The sequence below is a fragment of the Macaca thibetana genome, chromosome 6, assembly GCF_024542745.1.
Source record: "Macaca thibetana thibetana isolate TM-01 chromosome 6, ASM2454274v1, whole genome shotgun sequence".
NCBI classification, from domain to species: domain Eukaryota; kingdom Metazoa; phylum Chordata; class Mammalia; order Primates; family Cercopithecidae; genus Macaca; species Macaca thibetana.
Window position 1 is genome coordinate 31,515,374 of NC_065583.1, and position 17,509 is coordinate 31,532,882.

Below are 17,509 nucleotides of genomic sequence, written 5' to 3' on the forward strand. Positions count from 1 at the left end.
TCTGCTGTGTGAGCTGGAAAAGTCCATTTCCCCTCTGGGCCTTAGTTTCCCCTTTTAATGAAAGGGTTGGTAAAATGAGTGTTTTCTAACCAGAGTATCTTCAGATCACAACAGATATACTGCATGCCATGCAGTATATCCCATGGTCAACTAAATGTAGACATGGTGAATTAACCGTAATCCAGGGCTGGCTGGGGCCTTTAATATGTCAGTGTGCACAATGACTGCCAAAGGTGGCAACTTCCTAGGCTTCTCTGGAAGGCAACCTCTTTTAACACAAGGTACCTATGTTTGGGATACCCTGGGCACACCTAAGTGACATACTGTGGCCTCAAACAGAGGGCTTGGTCAGTAAAAACTTATGGAGTAGGCTGGGCGTGGTGGCTCATGCCTGTAATCCCAGCACTTTGGGAGCCTGAGGCAGGTGGACTGCTTGAGCCTAGGAGTTTGAGAACAACCTGGGCAAAATGGCAAAACCCCGTCTCTACCAAAACACAAAAATTAGCCGGGTGTGGTAGCGCATGCCTGTAATCCCAGTTACTCGGGAGGCTGAGGCAGGAGAACTGCTTGAACCTGGGAGGCAGAGGTTGCACTGAGCCAAGATCATGCCACTGCACTCCAGCCTGCGTGACAGAGCAAGACATGGTAGGCCTGAGGAGACATGGCAGTTCCTCAGGAGGTGACTCACCACAGGTGGCTCCGTGGGACTAGAGAAACAGCCCTGGTTCCTCCCCCACATCTGGTTGGTCAGCTCTGGGTAGCAGAGGTCAGCACACAGGGCCACTGACGTGGCCATATCTACCACATAGACAGGCGGCCAGTGGCGGGAAGAGGCAAGCAGGTCCACATGGTCACGGGCACTCTCACCCCGCACAAGATACTTGGAGCCGCAGACCACCTGAGAGACGAAGGGCAAGGGCGCAGGGTTAATTAGGAAGCCAGACTGCAGACAGTGTACAGTTCTCACTCGCTTCCCAGGAAGATGAGCAATCAGCTTCATGGCTGAAGCCATGGCCATCCTGCCAGAGCCCATGGCATTCTGCTCCCTTCCTACTTCTGTCCTTAAATGAAGGCACCAGCTCATCTTTGCCCTTCAGAGAGACAGCTGGGAGCATCCTGTCCTCAACTTAGGCTGAAAGGCACCTCAGAACATCTTTCAAAACCCCACTCTCTACACACCATCTACCAGTTCACCATGCTAGCTACACAGCAACAGCAGCAGCAGCAGCAGCAGCTAGGAGCTGGTTAAGAATGGAGATGCCTGGGCCCCAGGTCAAGCCTAAGAAACTAAGGTCTCTGGAGTAGGGTCTAAGCATCTGTACTTTGAGCAAGCTCCCCACCAGACCCCAGTGGGCTTGTTGCCCAGATGGGAACTCACAATGTAGTCTAGTAAACACCTCCACTGACAGGGCTCCCCAAGCACCATTCCACAGCTCTGGGAAAACCCACTTGGCTGTCACCTTCAGGTGATGCCACTCCCATCACAGTCCCCAAGATCTACAGCTCTCCCTGTGCTGTCAGCTGCTTCTCACGAGATGAACCCCCGTCGCATGAACACAATCCCCTGAGCAGGCTCTGATCTGCCCAGGGTAGAAGCATTAAGCATCTCCTTCAGACACAGCTTCTGTTAAAGTAGTTGGGAACTGGATTCTCTTTTTATAGCTAGGTCCCCCTGTTGACTCACGTGCTTCAGTGAACTGAAGGCTCTGCTAAGCCACCTCTCTCCCGTTTAGTACCTGTTAAGTGGGGTTTCCATCCCAGTATCTACCTGGGCCCACTCTGTCATCTAGTATATAACCTGTCCTGGAGCTAATTAACCCAGTGACCTTCTCCACACCCTTCCACAGGTTTCCCATTCAAAACCGTCCAAAAGGTCCCTCATCACTCAGAATAAAATACCCACTGTTACTCTGGCCTAGAGAGCTCTATGTGATCTGGCCCCTGGGGAGCCCTCCAACATCCCCTCCTCTCAGCTCACTCTGTCTCCCTACTCACGGCTTTGGTGGTCCCTTGGCTGCAACACTCCTTCCCTGGCTTGTCACTGGGCTCCTCCCTATCCTGCAGGTCTCGGTCTTCTCTGCCACCTCAGACAGCAGGTTCCTCCCTGTTACTTTTTTTTTTTTTGAGACGGAGTCTCGCTCTGTTGCCCAGGCTGGAGTGCAGTGGCCGGATCTCAGCTCACTGCAAGCTCCGCTTCCCAGGTTTACGCCATTCTCCTGCCTCAGCCTCCCGAGTAGCTGGGACTACAGGCGCCCGCCACCTCGCCCGGCTAGTTTTTTGTATTTTTTAGTAGAGACGGGGTTTCACCGTGTTAGCCAGGATGGTCTCGATCTCCTGACCTCGTGATCCGCCCGTCTCGGCCTCCCAAAGTGCTGGGATTACAGGCTTGAGCCACCGCGCCCAGCCTCCTCCGTTACTTTCTATCTTAGGCCCTTATCTAATTTCTTCAGAGCCAGTGCCACAAGCTGTGGTGACTGTATTTCCCCACTAAAATATATGGTCAGCTAGGGAGGAATGACATCTTTGTCATTCTTTATACAAGTTCGACTTATACCCTCAACAGCTGATGCCCAGGATGTGGTAGAGTGCTTAAAAAATACTGACAAAAGACCCAGCCTCCCTCCCTAGCCCACGGGGTAGTACCTGACCCATGGGCAGCTATGCCAGAGGTTGCCCAGTGACTTAAGTCTTGCCCCACAAAACTGAGCTGGATCAGTCTCTGTGGGAAGTTCAACATTAGCAAATTCACTCCAAGCTCCCTCTAGTTATTTTCTTACCTGATGGGGGCACACCTTGTAGATTTTACCACCTGTGAAGTGAGGTGGGGGCTGCATAGCTCTAGCTCCATTCTGTACAGATTCATAGAGGGCCAACAAGGAGAAGCAGAGCTGGTCCTGGAGTAGAAGGACACGATTAAAAACATAAGAGTGAATGCTAAGGGACCACGCCTGGTGCTCAGCATCACATACTCACCCAACACCCAAAGCAAAAGAATAGAGTGGGCCTTGGAGCCTCATCAGCCCAACCTCCTCTAGGTACAGGTAAGCAATCTGAGGCCCTGAAAGGATTAGGTCACAGACAAAGCCAGTCGGATTCTGAGGCCTGAGTCCTTTCACTTTTTACAGGGCAAAGAAACCATCAAAGGGGAGCTAACATTTGAATCTGATCTTGAAGGAAGCAGAACATTTTCAACAGCACAGAAATATGAAAGGGAAAGTAAGTAACGTATGAATCAAACACATAGACACACACACACTCTTTGTAATAATAGGCATTTTCTAAGAGCTTGCATAGGTAATAACCAGACACTGTAAAGTGCATTCCTTACAACAGTCTCACGAGGTTAGTATTTTGGTTATTTCCATTTTACAAACAAGGAAAATGAAGCTCAAAATATAAAGCAGCTTATCCAAGATCACACGCAGTAAGGAGAGCCAGGATTCCTGACCCCAGAACCTAGGCTCACAACCTTCAACAGGAGGAACTGCTAGAGGCCAGGCCCCACATACATGTCACCATCTAGCTGCTGACCACCTCCTAGGCATCCCTGACTGCCAGCAGCTTGGGTCCAAGGCGGATGCCATCACAGGTATTCATATCCCTGCCCTGAAAAGTGGACCAATCAGCCTATCCTAGAAGCCCCGATAGCCACCACTGCCCTTGACACTCACCTTGGAGTCTTCTGCTCCAAAGGGGATTCCACACTGCCTTAGCAGATGTTGCAGCTTCTCTTCACTGTAGGAGCCAATCTCATCAAGCTTGCAGGTGCCCTCCTGGAGCAGCCTCACCAAGGCACTGCCGCTACCTGCAAGACACAACAGTGCTGGTGGGAGGGTGCTGCTGCCAGCCACCAGAGGCCATGGCTAGGCCCACAAAACAGCAAACAGTGGAAGCCAGCTCTGCACCAAGCTCTCCCCTGGTGCTGGCAGAGGTGGGACTCAAGTCAGGTCCATGCTTTCTGCAGATACCTGAAATCTCTCAGAACTGGCTTTCTGCCCTGGAACATCTGAGTGAGATACCCTGCAGACAGCTACTGAAAAAAACCCTAAAATAAGTCAGCTTTTAATCCAGTCTTCTAAGGTTTTTCAGAACCAAGACCTCAGATGCTTACCATGACTGCAGCAATAAGAGAGCAGTAGCTCTCGTTTTAAAAGTGTTCTCTACACAACGTTCCTGAACCTGGCTAGCGCAAGAGAACTACGTGGGGGCCTTAAAAAAATAATCCCTGGGGGCCGGGTGCAGTGGCTCTCACCTGTAATCCTAGCACTTTGGGAGGCCAAGGCAGGTGGATTACCTGAGGTCAGGAGTTCGAAACCAGACTGACCAATATGGTGAAACCTCGTCTCTTCTAAAAATACAAAAAATTAGCCAGGTGTGGTGGTGTGCACCTATAGTCTCAGGAACTTGGGAGGCTGAGACAGGAGAAATGCTTGAACCCAGAAGGCGGAGTTGCAGTGAGCCCAGATCGCACCACTGCACTCCAGCCTGGGTGACAAAGCAGGACTCTGTCTCAAAAAAAACAAAAAAACAAAACAAAAAAAAAGATGCCTGGGCCCTTAAAGTATTAATAGGAATATGAGGTTGGACCTCAGTATCTAATATTAGGAGGCACTGTTTGAGAACCTGCACATCACAATATATTAAGTACTTATGGTATCAATTCAGTGGGTCATTTCCAAAAATTCAAAAATGAAATAAGACAGAAAATAAAGTGTATCGCACTTGGTAAGGAAAAATACTGTTTTGGGAATGTTGTTTCAATTATACACATGTGCATATGTACGAATATCATTCTGCGTCATGATACAAAATGTATTTCTTACTATGAGTTACAGTTAAAGAAGAAGGCTATTGCTCTAACTGTATTAGCTCACTTTATCTTCAGTGATCTAGGAAGTGGATAGCTATTATCACACCCTCTTTGTAAATGAACCAATAGTGGCTTAGGGCAATGATGGGACCTGACAGAGGGTCGCACAGCTACTAAGTGGCATAGCTGGGAATCCAACTCAAGCTCTTAGAAACTTATCCTCTTATCCGCTAGTCCAGGGTTTCTCAATGTATAATCCACAAAACTAGCTGCAAAACCATCTGGGAGGCCTATTTTGAAGGCAGATTCCTTGGCCTGCCCCTACACTTTCTCAATGAAAATTTTTGGGGATGGAGCCTTATCAGCATTTTTTACAGGAGTTCCCCTACTCAGTGTGTGTATCCCAGAAGAATGACAATGAGCCGTGCTCCCCTGCTATTTAATATGGTGGACCGCTCTTCGACTCTGCACCAGAACTTAAACTCTAGGGGATTTTGACACGGGCTGTTATTATCTTTCTGAAAGGAGTCCTCCAGTGGGGCCTGGCCCTCTCGCTACCACTGTGCTATCTTGCCAAGGACAACGTCCCAGACTCTTGATTGAGCCCTTTTTTGACCCCAGTCAGCCACCAGGTGGCCTTACCAGGTACTGGCTGCACATCCAGGTTTTTGTCTTTCTCAGTGTTGACGACCACAGCTCCTCTCATGAGTGGTGGGAAGAAGGGGGCAATAACGGAGGCATCAAATTTGGTGATAGGGATGCTGGCAGGAAATGCCACCTGCTCAATCACCTCTGTCTCCATCGTGGCCCAAAAGTCCTCCACATTTACCTCATTAGAGCCCAGGAATTCAGGCCAGGTGAACTAGAAGGTCAGGATAAAGAAGGTCAAACTGTGGGAGTCACAGAACATCAACAACACAACAGTCTACCCTGTCATTATAAACACGGGGAAACTAAGGCTTGGTGAAGAAGTCAGACAGCCAGGCCCTGCCAGGGAGCCTTGAATTTCAAGCTCTGTACCCACTTTTGGTCACATTTCTTTCTCCTACACCACAGTACTCTCCCAGGCATGAATAGTCCCTAAGTCTCTTCTGTTTCTATAGCTTTGTTCATGTCATTTCCCCCGTCTTACAAACAAAGGGGAGCTACCATTTGAGTACCTGTTATGTGTCAGACACTTTGTAATGAACTACTAAAAAACAAGTCTGGGGATGGCTGAGGTGAGTATTCGAGCACTTGAAGCGACAGAACAATCATGTCAACACAGGTCTAGTTCCAAAGCCCAAACCCTTACTCCCGATACCAGGCTGGCAAGAACGAGCAGAATCCTATTGAGTAAAATTCCAGCCATTTTCCAAGGCCCTGTGGATCGCCGACCTCCTCCCACACATTGTCGGCACACAGCTATCTCTTCCACCCAATGCAGCATTTACTTATCTCTTATAGACATCTATTAATAGCGCTTGTGCTACGCAATTTCTCTTCTTGCAATGCCCTCTTATATGGTTCTCAAAACGTGACCCAGATCCTAATACCTCAATCAGAGTTGTATAGGTTACTTATTAGAAATGTAAAAACCTTGGCCACATCTTGAGCTGTATGAACTAAACTCCTAATTTTGCATTTAAAAAAGTTTCCTTAGAGGAATGGTTCTGAAAGGGTGGTCCCTGGACAAGCAGCAAGAATATCACCTGAAAACTTGCTAGAAATGCAAATTCTTGGCCCCACTCCAGATCTCCTGAGTCAGAAATCCTGTGGGTGGCACCCAGCAAGCCCTCCACTTTAAAAGGTTGTGAGAACCACTGCCCTGTGTAGTTCTTATACCCACTAAAGTCCAAGAACCGCTGCTCCCCATAAAGGCTCCTCTCCTCACCTTATTCCTTTGTTCGCCACCTCACAGGGTGCTTAGTGTATGCTCTGCGTAAACGGCACACCTGGGGGAATGAGGCCAGCTGAGTCTATCCTCTCCACAAGGAGCAAGGGAACAGGAAATGCCAACCCAGTACACCAACTAATCACAGGATCCTCCTTTATATAACCCCAAGAGAGGGGCTGACAAGTCTCTTCATGGATAACAGCATATTTAAGTTTTGTTCCATAACTTCCTGTTTTAGTTCATAGACTTCAGGATACCCTCTTCCCACATACAGCACACTCCTCTCCAGAACAAAGAAGTACCTCTATGAAAGAAGAACCTGGTACCATTGAAGGGAAGAGACAAGCAAACTGAGAGTGAAGGGAATGCTACTCCATTCTGGGACAGAGGAGCCTTGATATGGACAGGACAGGTGCCAGGCAGGACTAGCAGATGGCACCTTTGCAGGGAGGTGGGCCTCTGTCTATTCTTGGAAACCGTAAACTTGCTGTGGCCAGATATGATCAGAAAAACTAGAACTCGGAGTCCTAGGAGGTACTGGTGAGAATGGCAGTGCTTAGGGTGCAGACTCCACAGCCAGTGGCTGAGAAAGAAGAAGGTCAATCTCAGCCCCACTCCTCTCTGCTTGGTGAGCTTGGGCAAGGCCCCTGGGCTTCAGTGCCTATGTCTCTGAAAACCTCATGGGGTTGTAGGGAAAATGAAGTCATATAGTAAAGCACTTAGCACAGATTAAGAACTTGGCATAGTAATAAAATGCTCAATAAATCTTAGCTACATTATTATTATTACTACTAGGCAAGCACATTTGAGTCAATCTGGAAACAGCCTCTAGATGAGACAACACACACAAAACGGTTTAGCTGCCTGGTTTTTTCACTGGGAAGAAAAAGACAGGACTATGCATTCAACCCTTAATATGTCTAGTGGTCCAGTCAAAGTACACCAAAGCTGTTCTCTACAGGTTCTGCACCTGCCTGATCAGTGAACACATGAGATGCAAGTCCAGTAAGCACCTGAAGGTCAGCTCATGTCCCAGGCTCTTGTTTACTATGGTAGAGTTCCGAGATGGAAACCTTACACTCCAATGCAACTACTGGCATACCCAAGGGGCAGTCCCTGCCTGTGAGTGTAGACCAGACCTCATGGCATGATCACAGGGAAAAGTAATCTAAGGGATTTTTTTTAAACCCTAAAGAAGGTTAAGGAAGATTTCCTACTATTCTGTTTGCTATGAGTTTTATCATAAATACGGGTGTAGAATCACACTAGAAAACCTTTTTTTCCCCCCATACATTTAATGAAAATATCATATAGGGTTTCTCCTTTAATCAGTTAAGTAGTGAATTACATTAACATATTTTCTACTGTTGAAACAACCTTGCTTTCCTGTGATAAACTTTGTCTTGATGCATTATTTTATTCATTAGATCTGATTTGCTATTATTTTATTCAGACTTTCATTTATATTCATGAGTACACTCAGCCCCAGTTTCTTCTCTTACATCAAATGTCTGATTTTGTTTCCAAAGTTATACAACCTTATATGAGTTGGGGAAATATATCCACTTTTGTTATTTGCCTATGTTTGGAATAACATTTCTTGGATATTTGTTATAATTAATCTATGAAGCCATCTGAATTTGGTGTTATTATTGTGTGAAAATTTTTCAGTTCAGAACCTAAGTCGGCTCAGGTCACTCCTTTCCTCCAACCCCTTCAGTGGCTCTCCCATTTCACTCTGTGTAAGTCCTTAAAACAGCCCACGTTACCCTACATAGCGTCGGCCTCTTGCACCGTCTGGACCTCATATACCCCACCACTCCCTCCCTCCCTCCCACACTCTGAGCTACACCACCGGTCTCCTTGCTGGTCTTCAATCATGCCCAGCGAGCCCACCTCAGACCCTGTTCTTTCTGTTCCCTCTGCCTGGAATATTCCTCCACAAAGCCACATGGGTTTCAGATCTCTACTCAAATGCTACTGTATCAGACAGGCCTTCCCCACTGACTGCCCTCTATAAAATACAAATGCCCTTTCCCATGACACTGCTCTCTCTTCCTTACCCAGCTTTACTGTGCTTCATAGCACTCACTACTCCTGGACAGATATTTGTTTCCTGTGTCCCCCAAACCAGAAAGTGAGCTCCATGAGGACAGAAACTTTGTTTTGTGTTTTTTTTTTTTTAACTACTATCTCTCAGGTGTCTAAAACATGCATTTATATGTTCAATATATTTATTATATATATTTTTTGCTACTTACTCACTGGATACACTTTTCAAGTGAGTAACTGAATAAATAAATGCCTCTATTTCCATCTGGTATTCCCTAAATGAAATCTTGGGCTGTGGGAGGAGAAAGTCACTTGCCTCACCTAGACAGGACTGGCGCTATCCACCCGCTGAGGATATCATGTAGGAAGGGAGCTGCCAAAATGAGAGAATTCCGCAGGTCCCTCATGGTGGCTAAGAGGCACTTACCTCCACGCTCTTCAATGCTAGCACATTCTCTTCACTCCTCTGGGCCAGTTCCACTTTGGGGGCCACACCACAGATGCCACAGATCATGTCATTGTAGTCTCGGACAGTGAGGCACTCAAAGGCCCAATAGCCATTGCACAGCAGCTCCTGCAGCTGGCTCAGCTCCTCCGAGGTCAGAGTCTTCTCTGGAAGAAGAGCAAGCACACTGAGAAGGGCACAGAAAAAAGACACTGAAGCCACTAGGGATGAGCCAGTGGGTAGCAAGTAGAGCAATTCTGCCAGACTGATTCACCTCAAAGAACACTCCAGTGTACTAACTACCCTGAGGGTCAGGGATCTGGCCTGCAAGTGCTCAGGTGGCAACCCAAAGGGCAATTCCCACTGGAGTGATAGCTGCCTTGTACTAAGTACTAGATGCTGTGCTGAAAGATCTGAATATGTTATCTCATCAAATCTCACATGAATTTAATTATTTATGAACCAGGAGCTACTATCCTCATTTTATAGCTGGAGAAACAGAGGCACAAGAATAACTTGCTCAAAATCAAACTGCAACTAAGCGGCAGGGCCAAGACTGAAACACAGGCCCATGTAACTCCAGCACCTTTGCTCTACTCCATCTGTTCTCACAGCAGGTAAGGTAGAGGGGTACTGGAGCCTATAGGAGAGGGACGGGAAAAGCACAAATAGGAGTAAAGAGGGCATGGAGGAAAAATATTCTAGACAGAAAGGACGGTTCTCACTCTCAGGTCTTGGCATGAGCCTTGAGACTGGAAGCAGACATCCAGGAGCTGTGGTCAGAATGAGTCTAACATGCAATGGGGCCAAGTCGCCCTATGACCAAAGGAGGTACTTGTGGAAGTCACTGGTAAACTCTTGCTAAGGGTCCCTGGATGCACAGAAAGACTCATGCTTTCCAAAATTAGTTTGGCATTTGTAAAATTCAAAAGGAAGAGTGTATTCAGAAGTTAAGAATGTCTCCTTTTCAAAATAATCAGACTCTTCTTCAAAACAAGTCTTTTAACCAAAGACGATCACTGAAAATTCCCAGGGAGCTTAGGATTAACCTTGAGAAAGGGAAGAAAACAACTTTTACCTGTCTGCTCCTGCACTGACTTCAGAACAACACTGACAGACACTCTGGGGTCCTCTCCGAGCTTGATCTGGTTTCTGATTGCAAAAAGCAAGTCCAGGCTTACCAGCAGCTTGTTCCCCACATTAAAGAGACCTGCAGGTTAAGAAGAGGCAACAAGGAAATTAACGTATCATACACAATGGCAAAAAATAGAATACACACCAGCAGGATGTGGTGGCGCGCGCCTGTAGTTGCAGGCACTTGGGAGGATGAGGCGGGAGGATCGCTTGAGCCCAGGAGTTGTAGACCAGCTTGGGTAACACAGTGAGAGACTCCATATCAAAAAAACAAAACAGGCCAGGTATGGCCTGTAATCTCATGCCTGTAGTCTCAGCACTTTGGGAGGCCAAGGTGGGAGGACTGCTTGAGCCCAGGAGTTCATGACCAGCCTGGGCAACATAGAAAAGCCCCATCTCTATTTTATTCAAGTTATATATTTTAAAAGGGGAAAACAAAAACCTCACAACTAAATGCCCATCAATAGAGAAAGGTTAATTAAATTGTGATGCATTCATAAAATTGAAAGCATTAAAAAGAGTAAAGTATTCCAACATGGAATCCATTTTTTAAAAAAGAAATGGATCTACCTGTTCTGACACAAAGCTGCCTACAATACATCATTAAACAACAACAACAGAATGAAATAGTACATATAGTAGATCCTTTTTCCCCCCAGTAAAAAAAAAGAAACACTTCCCTCCCACCCAGCTCAGTCCTTAGGACCAAAGGTCCTTTACCCCTCACACAACTGCACCTGCGGAAAGGCCAGGAGCATCCTTTAGATCATTAATGTGTAAGGGGTGTAACAAAGGCTATGAAATCACTCCAACACCAAATCCTGAAATGAATGAATCTGAGGAATTTAAGTGCAGTCAATTTAAGACAAATAAAAGTGGGTGATTTTGTATGTGCACAAAATATAATGCACTAATTTGCACAAAACCAAATTTTGGAATACGTGTTCCCAGTGAAGAAGGGTATGGAGAAGTACAAAGGCTGAAACCATAAGAGAGAGCAAAGCTCTGGTCCCATAAATTTTTTTTTAAAAAAGCAAAAGAGGCCGGGCGCGGTGGCTCAAGCCTGTAATCCCAGCACTTTGGGAGGCCGAGACGGGTGGATCACGAGGTCAGGAGATCGAGACCATCCTGGCTAACACGGTGAAACCCCGTCTCTACTAAAAAAAATACAAAAAACTAGCCGGGCGAGGTGGCGGGCGCCTGTAGTCCCAGCTACTCGGGAGGCTGAGGCAGGAGAATGGCGTAAACCCGGGAGGCGGAGCTTGCAGTGAGCTGAGATCCGGCCACTGCACTCCAGCCTGGGCGACAGAGCGAGACTCCGTCTCAAAAAAACAAAAAACAAACAAACAAAAAAAACAAAATAAAAAAGCAAAAGAGTCATGATGCCCCTAGAAATCACCAAGTACAAATGTAAAAGACAACTGATACCACATTCTGACAGGCTAGAGGTAAAACTGAATAAACAGAGTAATAAACTCAGAGAAAACTGTCAAGAAAAGCCCAAAAGAAGAATGAAAACACTCACAAAAGAAATTTACTATAGAAAAAAACTCATAAAGGATCATAAAAAGGACATATAGTCTACCTAGCACAAAGAAATACAACAAATTAACAAGTTATACACAAATTTTTACCTATAAAATTGATAAACTTAAAAAAATTATAATACTCATCTACAAAAACAAAGTCAACAGACAAACTTAATTGTATTTCTATACTAGCAATGAATAGCTGGAAACTGAACCATGTCATTTAGGACTGAAAAAAAAAGTAAAACACTTACATGTAAGTCTAACAAAATATGTGCAGGACCTATATGCTGAAACTAGAAAAACTGATAACCTATTAAAATGGAGAGAAAGACTATGGACTGGAAGATTCAACATTTTTAGGCATGTCAAAATTTCCCAAATTGATATGTACAGATTGAACACAATCTAATTAAAATTCAAGCAGGACTTTGCAGATACTGACAAGCTGACTCTACAATTTATATGGAGACATACGTATTAGAATGGCTGAAAAACAAAAACAGATAATGCTGAGTGTCGGCATGCAGAGCAAACTGTAACTTTTACCTACTGTGGGAAGGAATGCAAAATGGTACAGCCACTTTGGTAATGCTGTTTTCTTATAAAATTAAACACACACTTACCATATGACCCAGCAATCTGATTCTTAGGTATTTACCCAAGAGAAATGAAGACTTAGGTTTCATTTCATATTGGTACACAAATATTTACAGCAGCTCTATTTGTAACTGCCAAACACTGGTAGCAAACCAAATATCCTCCCACGGGGAACAGATAAACAACCTGCTGTACATCGACACAACAGAAAACTACTCCACAATAAAAAGGAACAAACCACTGATAAAGACAACATGGATGACTCTCAAAGGATTAGCTTACTGAAAGAAGCCAGACTTAAAAGGCTACGTGCTATAATTGCTTTTACATGACATTCTGGGAAAGAGAATACTATATGGATAAAGATGAGATCAAACAGTTACCAGAGGTTGGGGGAGGGGGTGGGTTTAAATACAAAGGAACAGTAGAAGAGAATGTTTTGGGTGATAGACCTGTTCTATATATTGATTGTGAAGGCAGTTACACCACTTAGTATATCTGTCAGAAATGACGGAACTGGGAGCAACACACTTAACTACATGTAAATTTTAAAATACATGTTGATTAAACAAATATATAATCCTGAGTACTGGCCTAGATACACTACAGGGTAATAGGCACTCTTGTTAACTGTTGGCAAGAGCATAAAATAGTACAAATTCAATCTAATAATATAAGACATTAAAAACACGAATTCAAAATAAAGCACCATTAAGTTCTAAGACAAAGAGAATACATCACAAATATGCTTTCATCTTTAGCACTCAATTCTACAAACAAAATTTAGGATTCAACCAAAAATGGTGAGTGTTCCATAAATGCCTGATGTTGATGAATAATAGGGTAGGAAAGGGTAAATGTGGGGCAATTCTACTTCTGAGTATTTGTCCAAAAGACAAATTAGGGCTGTACACAAAGAATGAATCACAAAAGTGTAAAATGGAGCACCATACATCCCTTTAAAAATGGTCATGTACTTCTCTACTTGCTGGCACAGGAAGATGCCCATGATGTACCCCTAAATTTAAAAAGCACATTCCAAAACAACACCTAGCACAACCGCACTTTTGTTCAAAGAAAGACGATAAACCTATAAATCCTGTAATTTCTTATATTCTGCACAGATGAATAAACATTTCTGGAAGATTGAGAACATTGTTAAGTGTTTATCTCATGGCAGTAGGAATGCTCTTTTTTGTTTCCTCTTTTTGTCTGTCTGCATTTTCCAGCCCGTCCACAATGAAGATGTTATTTTAAAGATCCCAGTTAAGAGCTTCAACACTTGAGACGTAAAAGTCATCTTCTGGGACTAAGACATTTAGGAAGAAGATTCCCCCTTCCTCAGAAACCCTATCTGAGAAGGTCCGGTCCTCAAAGAGCCCAAGGTCTCATCCAAAAAGGCAGTTCCCAAGCCTGATTTTGGATTCTCTGAGGGAAGAGAAGGTTGGCACCCACCTGTGTAGATGTCTATGAAGCTGTGCAGGGCCAGACAATGGGGGTTCAGACACATCTTCACCTGGGCAGTCACTGTCTGCAGACGGCTGGCTGTCAGCAGCCAGCACTCCTGGGGCCCAGCCAGGGAGCTAGTACCAGAAACATCACCAACAAAAAAAAAAGAAGGGAAAGAGACTTCCTTATGTTGTTGCAAGGCTCAGTGATCAATGGCAAATTCTCATTTGCTGGAGCTTAGGATTTTCTAGGTTTTCTGGTAGGTATTTCCACTTTGTTGGAATCTGTGGAATCGTCCCCTACAATTAATGTAACTCTAAATTTATTACACAATTTAACCAATCCCAATGAACTCCCAAACCTAAACACTGTGTGGGGCAGTCCAGATGTAAACTAAATCCTAAGCTGGTGATAAATTTCAGGCATTTCAACAGAAATGAGAATTACCAATTATCACTTTACTTTTAGCAATCAGAAAGGTAAAGGAAGCCTAGAAACGGCAGAGAATAACATCTTCACAGTTACAGCTTTAATATAAGTTTTCTGAAGAAAGGAGCAATATGAACCAACTGGGATGGGGCAGCTAGGGGCAGAGTTAAGGGGTGCTTACTTTTGTCCCCCTTTGAATAATGGGCTGCTACAGAGAAGGCACTGCGTGGACGGAGACTCATAATAATTCGACCAAGAGGTTTGCTCGATGGTGACTGTCTCCTCACTCACGTTGGACAAGATAAGTCGAGAGCTGTTGAGTTCATGAATCAAGGCGAAGACCTCAGCCAGCTCTGACTCATTCTCAGGAATCTGCAGGACTTTGCGCAGCAGCTGCAGTGTGGACTGGCGCTGGATCTCCCTCTGGGCTGTGCTCAGGGGCTCTGTGGCATTCAGTACATCTGGGAGTGGTGAGCTCACCTCCTGAGAAGAGAGTGGATTGATCACCAAGCACTCAGAGCAGAAAGAGCCAGCTTCAGGCTAAAATAATAAAAGACTGGGAGCAGCAGACAGATAGGGCCCATGACTGATAGGTGGGAAACCTAGGTTCCTAACCAGCTCAGCTAATAACTCACTGTGTGACTAAAGGCTGGTTATTTTTCTCTGTGGGGCTCAGTTTCTCTATAGGTTGAGCACCCAAATCCAAAATGCTCTGAAATCTGAAACTTTTTGATCACTGAGACAACATTCAAGGGATATGCTCATTAGACATCTCAGATTTCGAATTACTGGATTAGGGATGTTCAAGCAGTATGTATTCTGCAAATATTGCAAATAATGAAATAATTCAAAAACACTTCTGGTATTAAGGACTTCAGATAAGGGATATTCAACCTGCATCAGTAAACGAAAGGATTATATACAACTCTTGGTAATGGATTCAACACTTAGCTCTCATTCATCAGGTATGGGGTTTAGAGGATAACAGACCCAGGTTTCAGTTCTGGATATGCCACTTAACAGCTGTATGTGTGGGACCCAAGGCAATTTACTTAATCTTTCTGGGTCTCAATTTCCTCATCTGTGAAATGACACATGAAAATAGTAATCTAGAGCTATTACACAGTTTAAATAAGGCATTATAAGTAAAGCACTTAGCACACAATGCCTATGGTGCAATGAAGGCTCTATGAATGATAGTTTTGATATATAAACAAGTATCTGCACTGCTTAAAGTTATCCGTCTTTAATTCTCAGTGGCTTCTGGGTACAAGGTAATTTTATATACCAGTCAGAGGCTTCCAGGAACAATGTTCTGAAATACTCATTAAAAATAGGTCTTTCTCAAGCAGGTCTCTCTTCAATGGAGCTCCTCCCTGATCCTTTTTGCCAAGGCGGCATAAATCACTCCCCTCTTTGTGTTCTCTGAGTGCACCCCTTGACTGCAGAATTCATCATTTGATAGCTGCTAAACCACTGCCCTCTCCACTTCAGTAAGGGTGGAATTCTGCTTATTTACTGATTCCCAACCAGCATGATGCCTGAGACACACACAAGATACTGATTCATATCTGATGGACACATTATACATGGTTCTGTAGAAGTTAAATGCTTAATGCTATAGTCTGGATGTTTACCCTCTCCAAATCTCACGCTGAAACGTGAACCCAACATTGGAGGCAGGTCCTAAAGGGAGATATTTGGGTCAGGGGGACAGATCCCTCATGAGTAGATTAACGTGGGGCAGGGGCAAGGGAGGTGGTGAATGAGTTTTGCCTCCTCTTTCTGTATGTGATCTCTATGCATGCCGGCTCCCCTTGCCTTCCTCCACGAGTGGAAGCAGTCTGAGGCCCTCATCAGAAAAAGATGTTGGTGCTATGCTTCTTGTATAGACTGCCATATTATGAGCCACATAAACTTCTTTTCTTTATAAATTGCCTAGCCTCAGGTATTCTTTTACAGCAACACAAAACAGACTAGGACACTTAATAACAAGGAGCTTTTTATTAACTCTGCATACCTATGACAATTTTCGTTTGTAATAGTTTGGTTATCTTTCTCTCCCACTAGACTGTAAGCTTCTCAAGGAAAAGGGCCACGTCCTATTCATCTCTGAAAGCCTGGCCCATAGCAGGCATTCAATATATGCTGGCTGAGAGAATTAATTAATTAATGGCTACAGAAGAGCTGACTAACAGTAGAATGAGCTGCCCCGAGAGGCTGTGTGTTCTCAGTCATGACTATGAAACCATAGCTGGAGCCCACTTGGCAGGAATACTGTCCTGTGACTCTAGCCAGAGATGAAGAACAGAAAGGACTGAAGACCATTCCAGCTCAGAGATGTGAAAACATTTGGCCACCAGGGGACTCCAAATGACAACACACAAGAAGGTACCTGTGGTTCTCACCAGTGCTTTATTTTGTGGAAAGCAATAATTACATTGTATTTCTCCAAACTTTAGGAGATTGGAAAGTGATGGAGGGTCTGCAGAGGTGAGTCCTGGGGGTGGGCAGCTCTCAGTTAACCAAATACAGAGGGATATAAGTTTTAAGAGTGGGATCTGAAATTGGCAAGAGGTCCCTAGATAATTTCCTACGTCACTTGAAAAGTTAAGTCACTTCATCATCCTAGATCTAGAGAGTAACATCCACTTCCACTGCAAACCGCACAAATAGCTAAAATGAACTGGAAGAAGAAAGGAATGCTCAGAGCTTCTACCTACACAGAACTCAATTCTATCTCCTAATAACAGATAGACACACTTTGTATATATAAGCTCCAGGGTTAGAAGGTGCAGGAAAAACAGACATACCTGGCCTAGGAGAGATTGTGGTCTCATAGGGAGTTAAGAAAAGCAGTCAATATGGGGTGTGATCAGTGCTATGGCAAGAGGAGCACATTAAAACTCATTGAAAATCTGGGAAGAAAGCTTACTTCCAGCAGTAGGCATCCAGTGGAGCAAGAGAATCTGATGAAAGCTACGGACCCATTTTGCATGAAATTTCAGGGATTTATAAACTCCTTGAAGCTCAATTCTCAGTCTTCTCTAAGGCTCCTGGCTCTGACAGTAAAATGCCCAGATCTAATCTACCTTGCCCACCTTATTTTACCAATGGAGAAACAAAGCTCGGGAGAGGGAAGCTTCCAACTCAGGGTCACTCCCAGCCCCAGTGTTTTTCCCACC

General features: G+C 44.7%; 1 protein-coding gene across 7 annotated transcripts in view; it reads right to left on the reverse strand.

Moving 5' to 3' along the window:
• Nucleotides 1-17,509, reverse strand: part of HMGXB3 (HMG-box containing 3) — a 53,022-nt gene that overhangs the window by 1,986 nt on the left and 33,527 nt on the right. For all 7 annotated transcript variants that reach the window (XM_050793628.1, XM_050793622.1, XM_050793623.1 and 4 more), the window contains 8 exons: nucleotides 14,506-14,807; nucleotides 13,902-14,029; nucleotides 10,262-10,393; nucleotides 9,166-9,350; nucleotides 5,453-5,672; nucleotides 3,672-3,805; nucleotides 2,778-2,894; nucleotides 689-898 (listed from right to left, as the gene is read on the reverse strand). In XM_050793628.1, coding sequence (XP_050649585.1) covers nucleotides 689-898; nucleotides 2,778-2,894; nucleotides 3,672-3,805; nucleotides 5,453-5,672; nucleotides 9,166-9,350; nucleotides 10,262-10,393; nucleotides 13,902-14,029; nucleotides 14,506-14,807 — 1,428 coding nt within the window. The remainder of the gene's footprint in view (nucleotides 1-688; nucleotides 899-2,777; nucleotides 2,895-3,671; nucleotides 3,806-5,452; nucleotides 5,673-9,165; nucleotides 9,351-10,261; nucleotides 10,394-13,901; nucleotides 14,030-14,505; nucleotides 14,808-17,509) is intronic.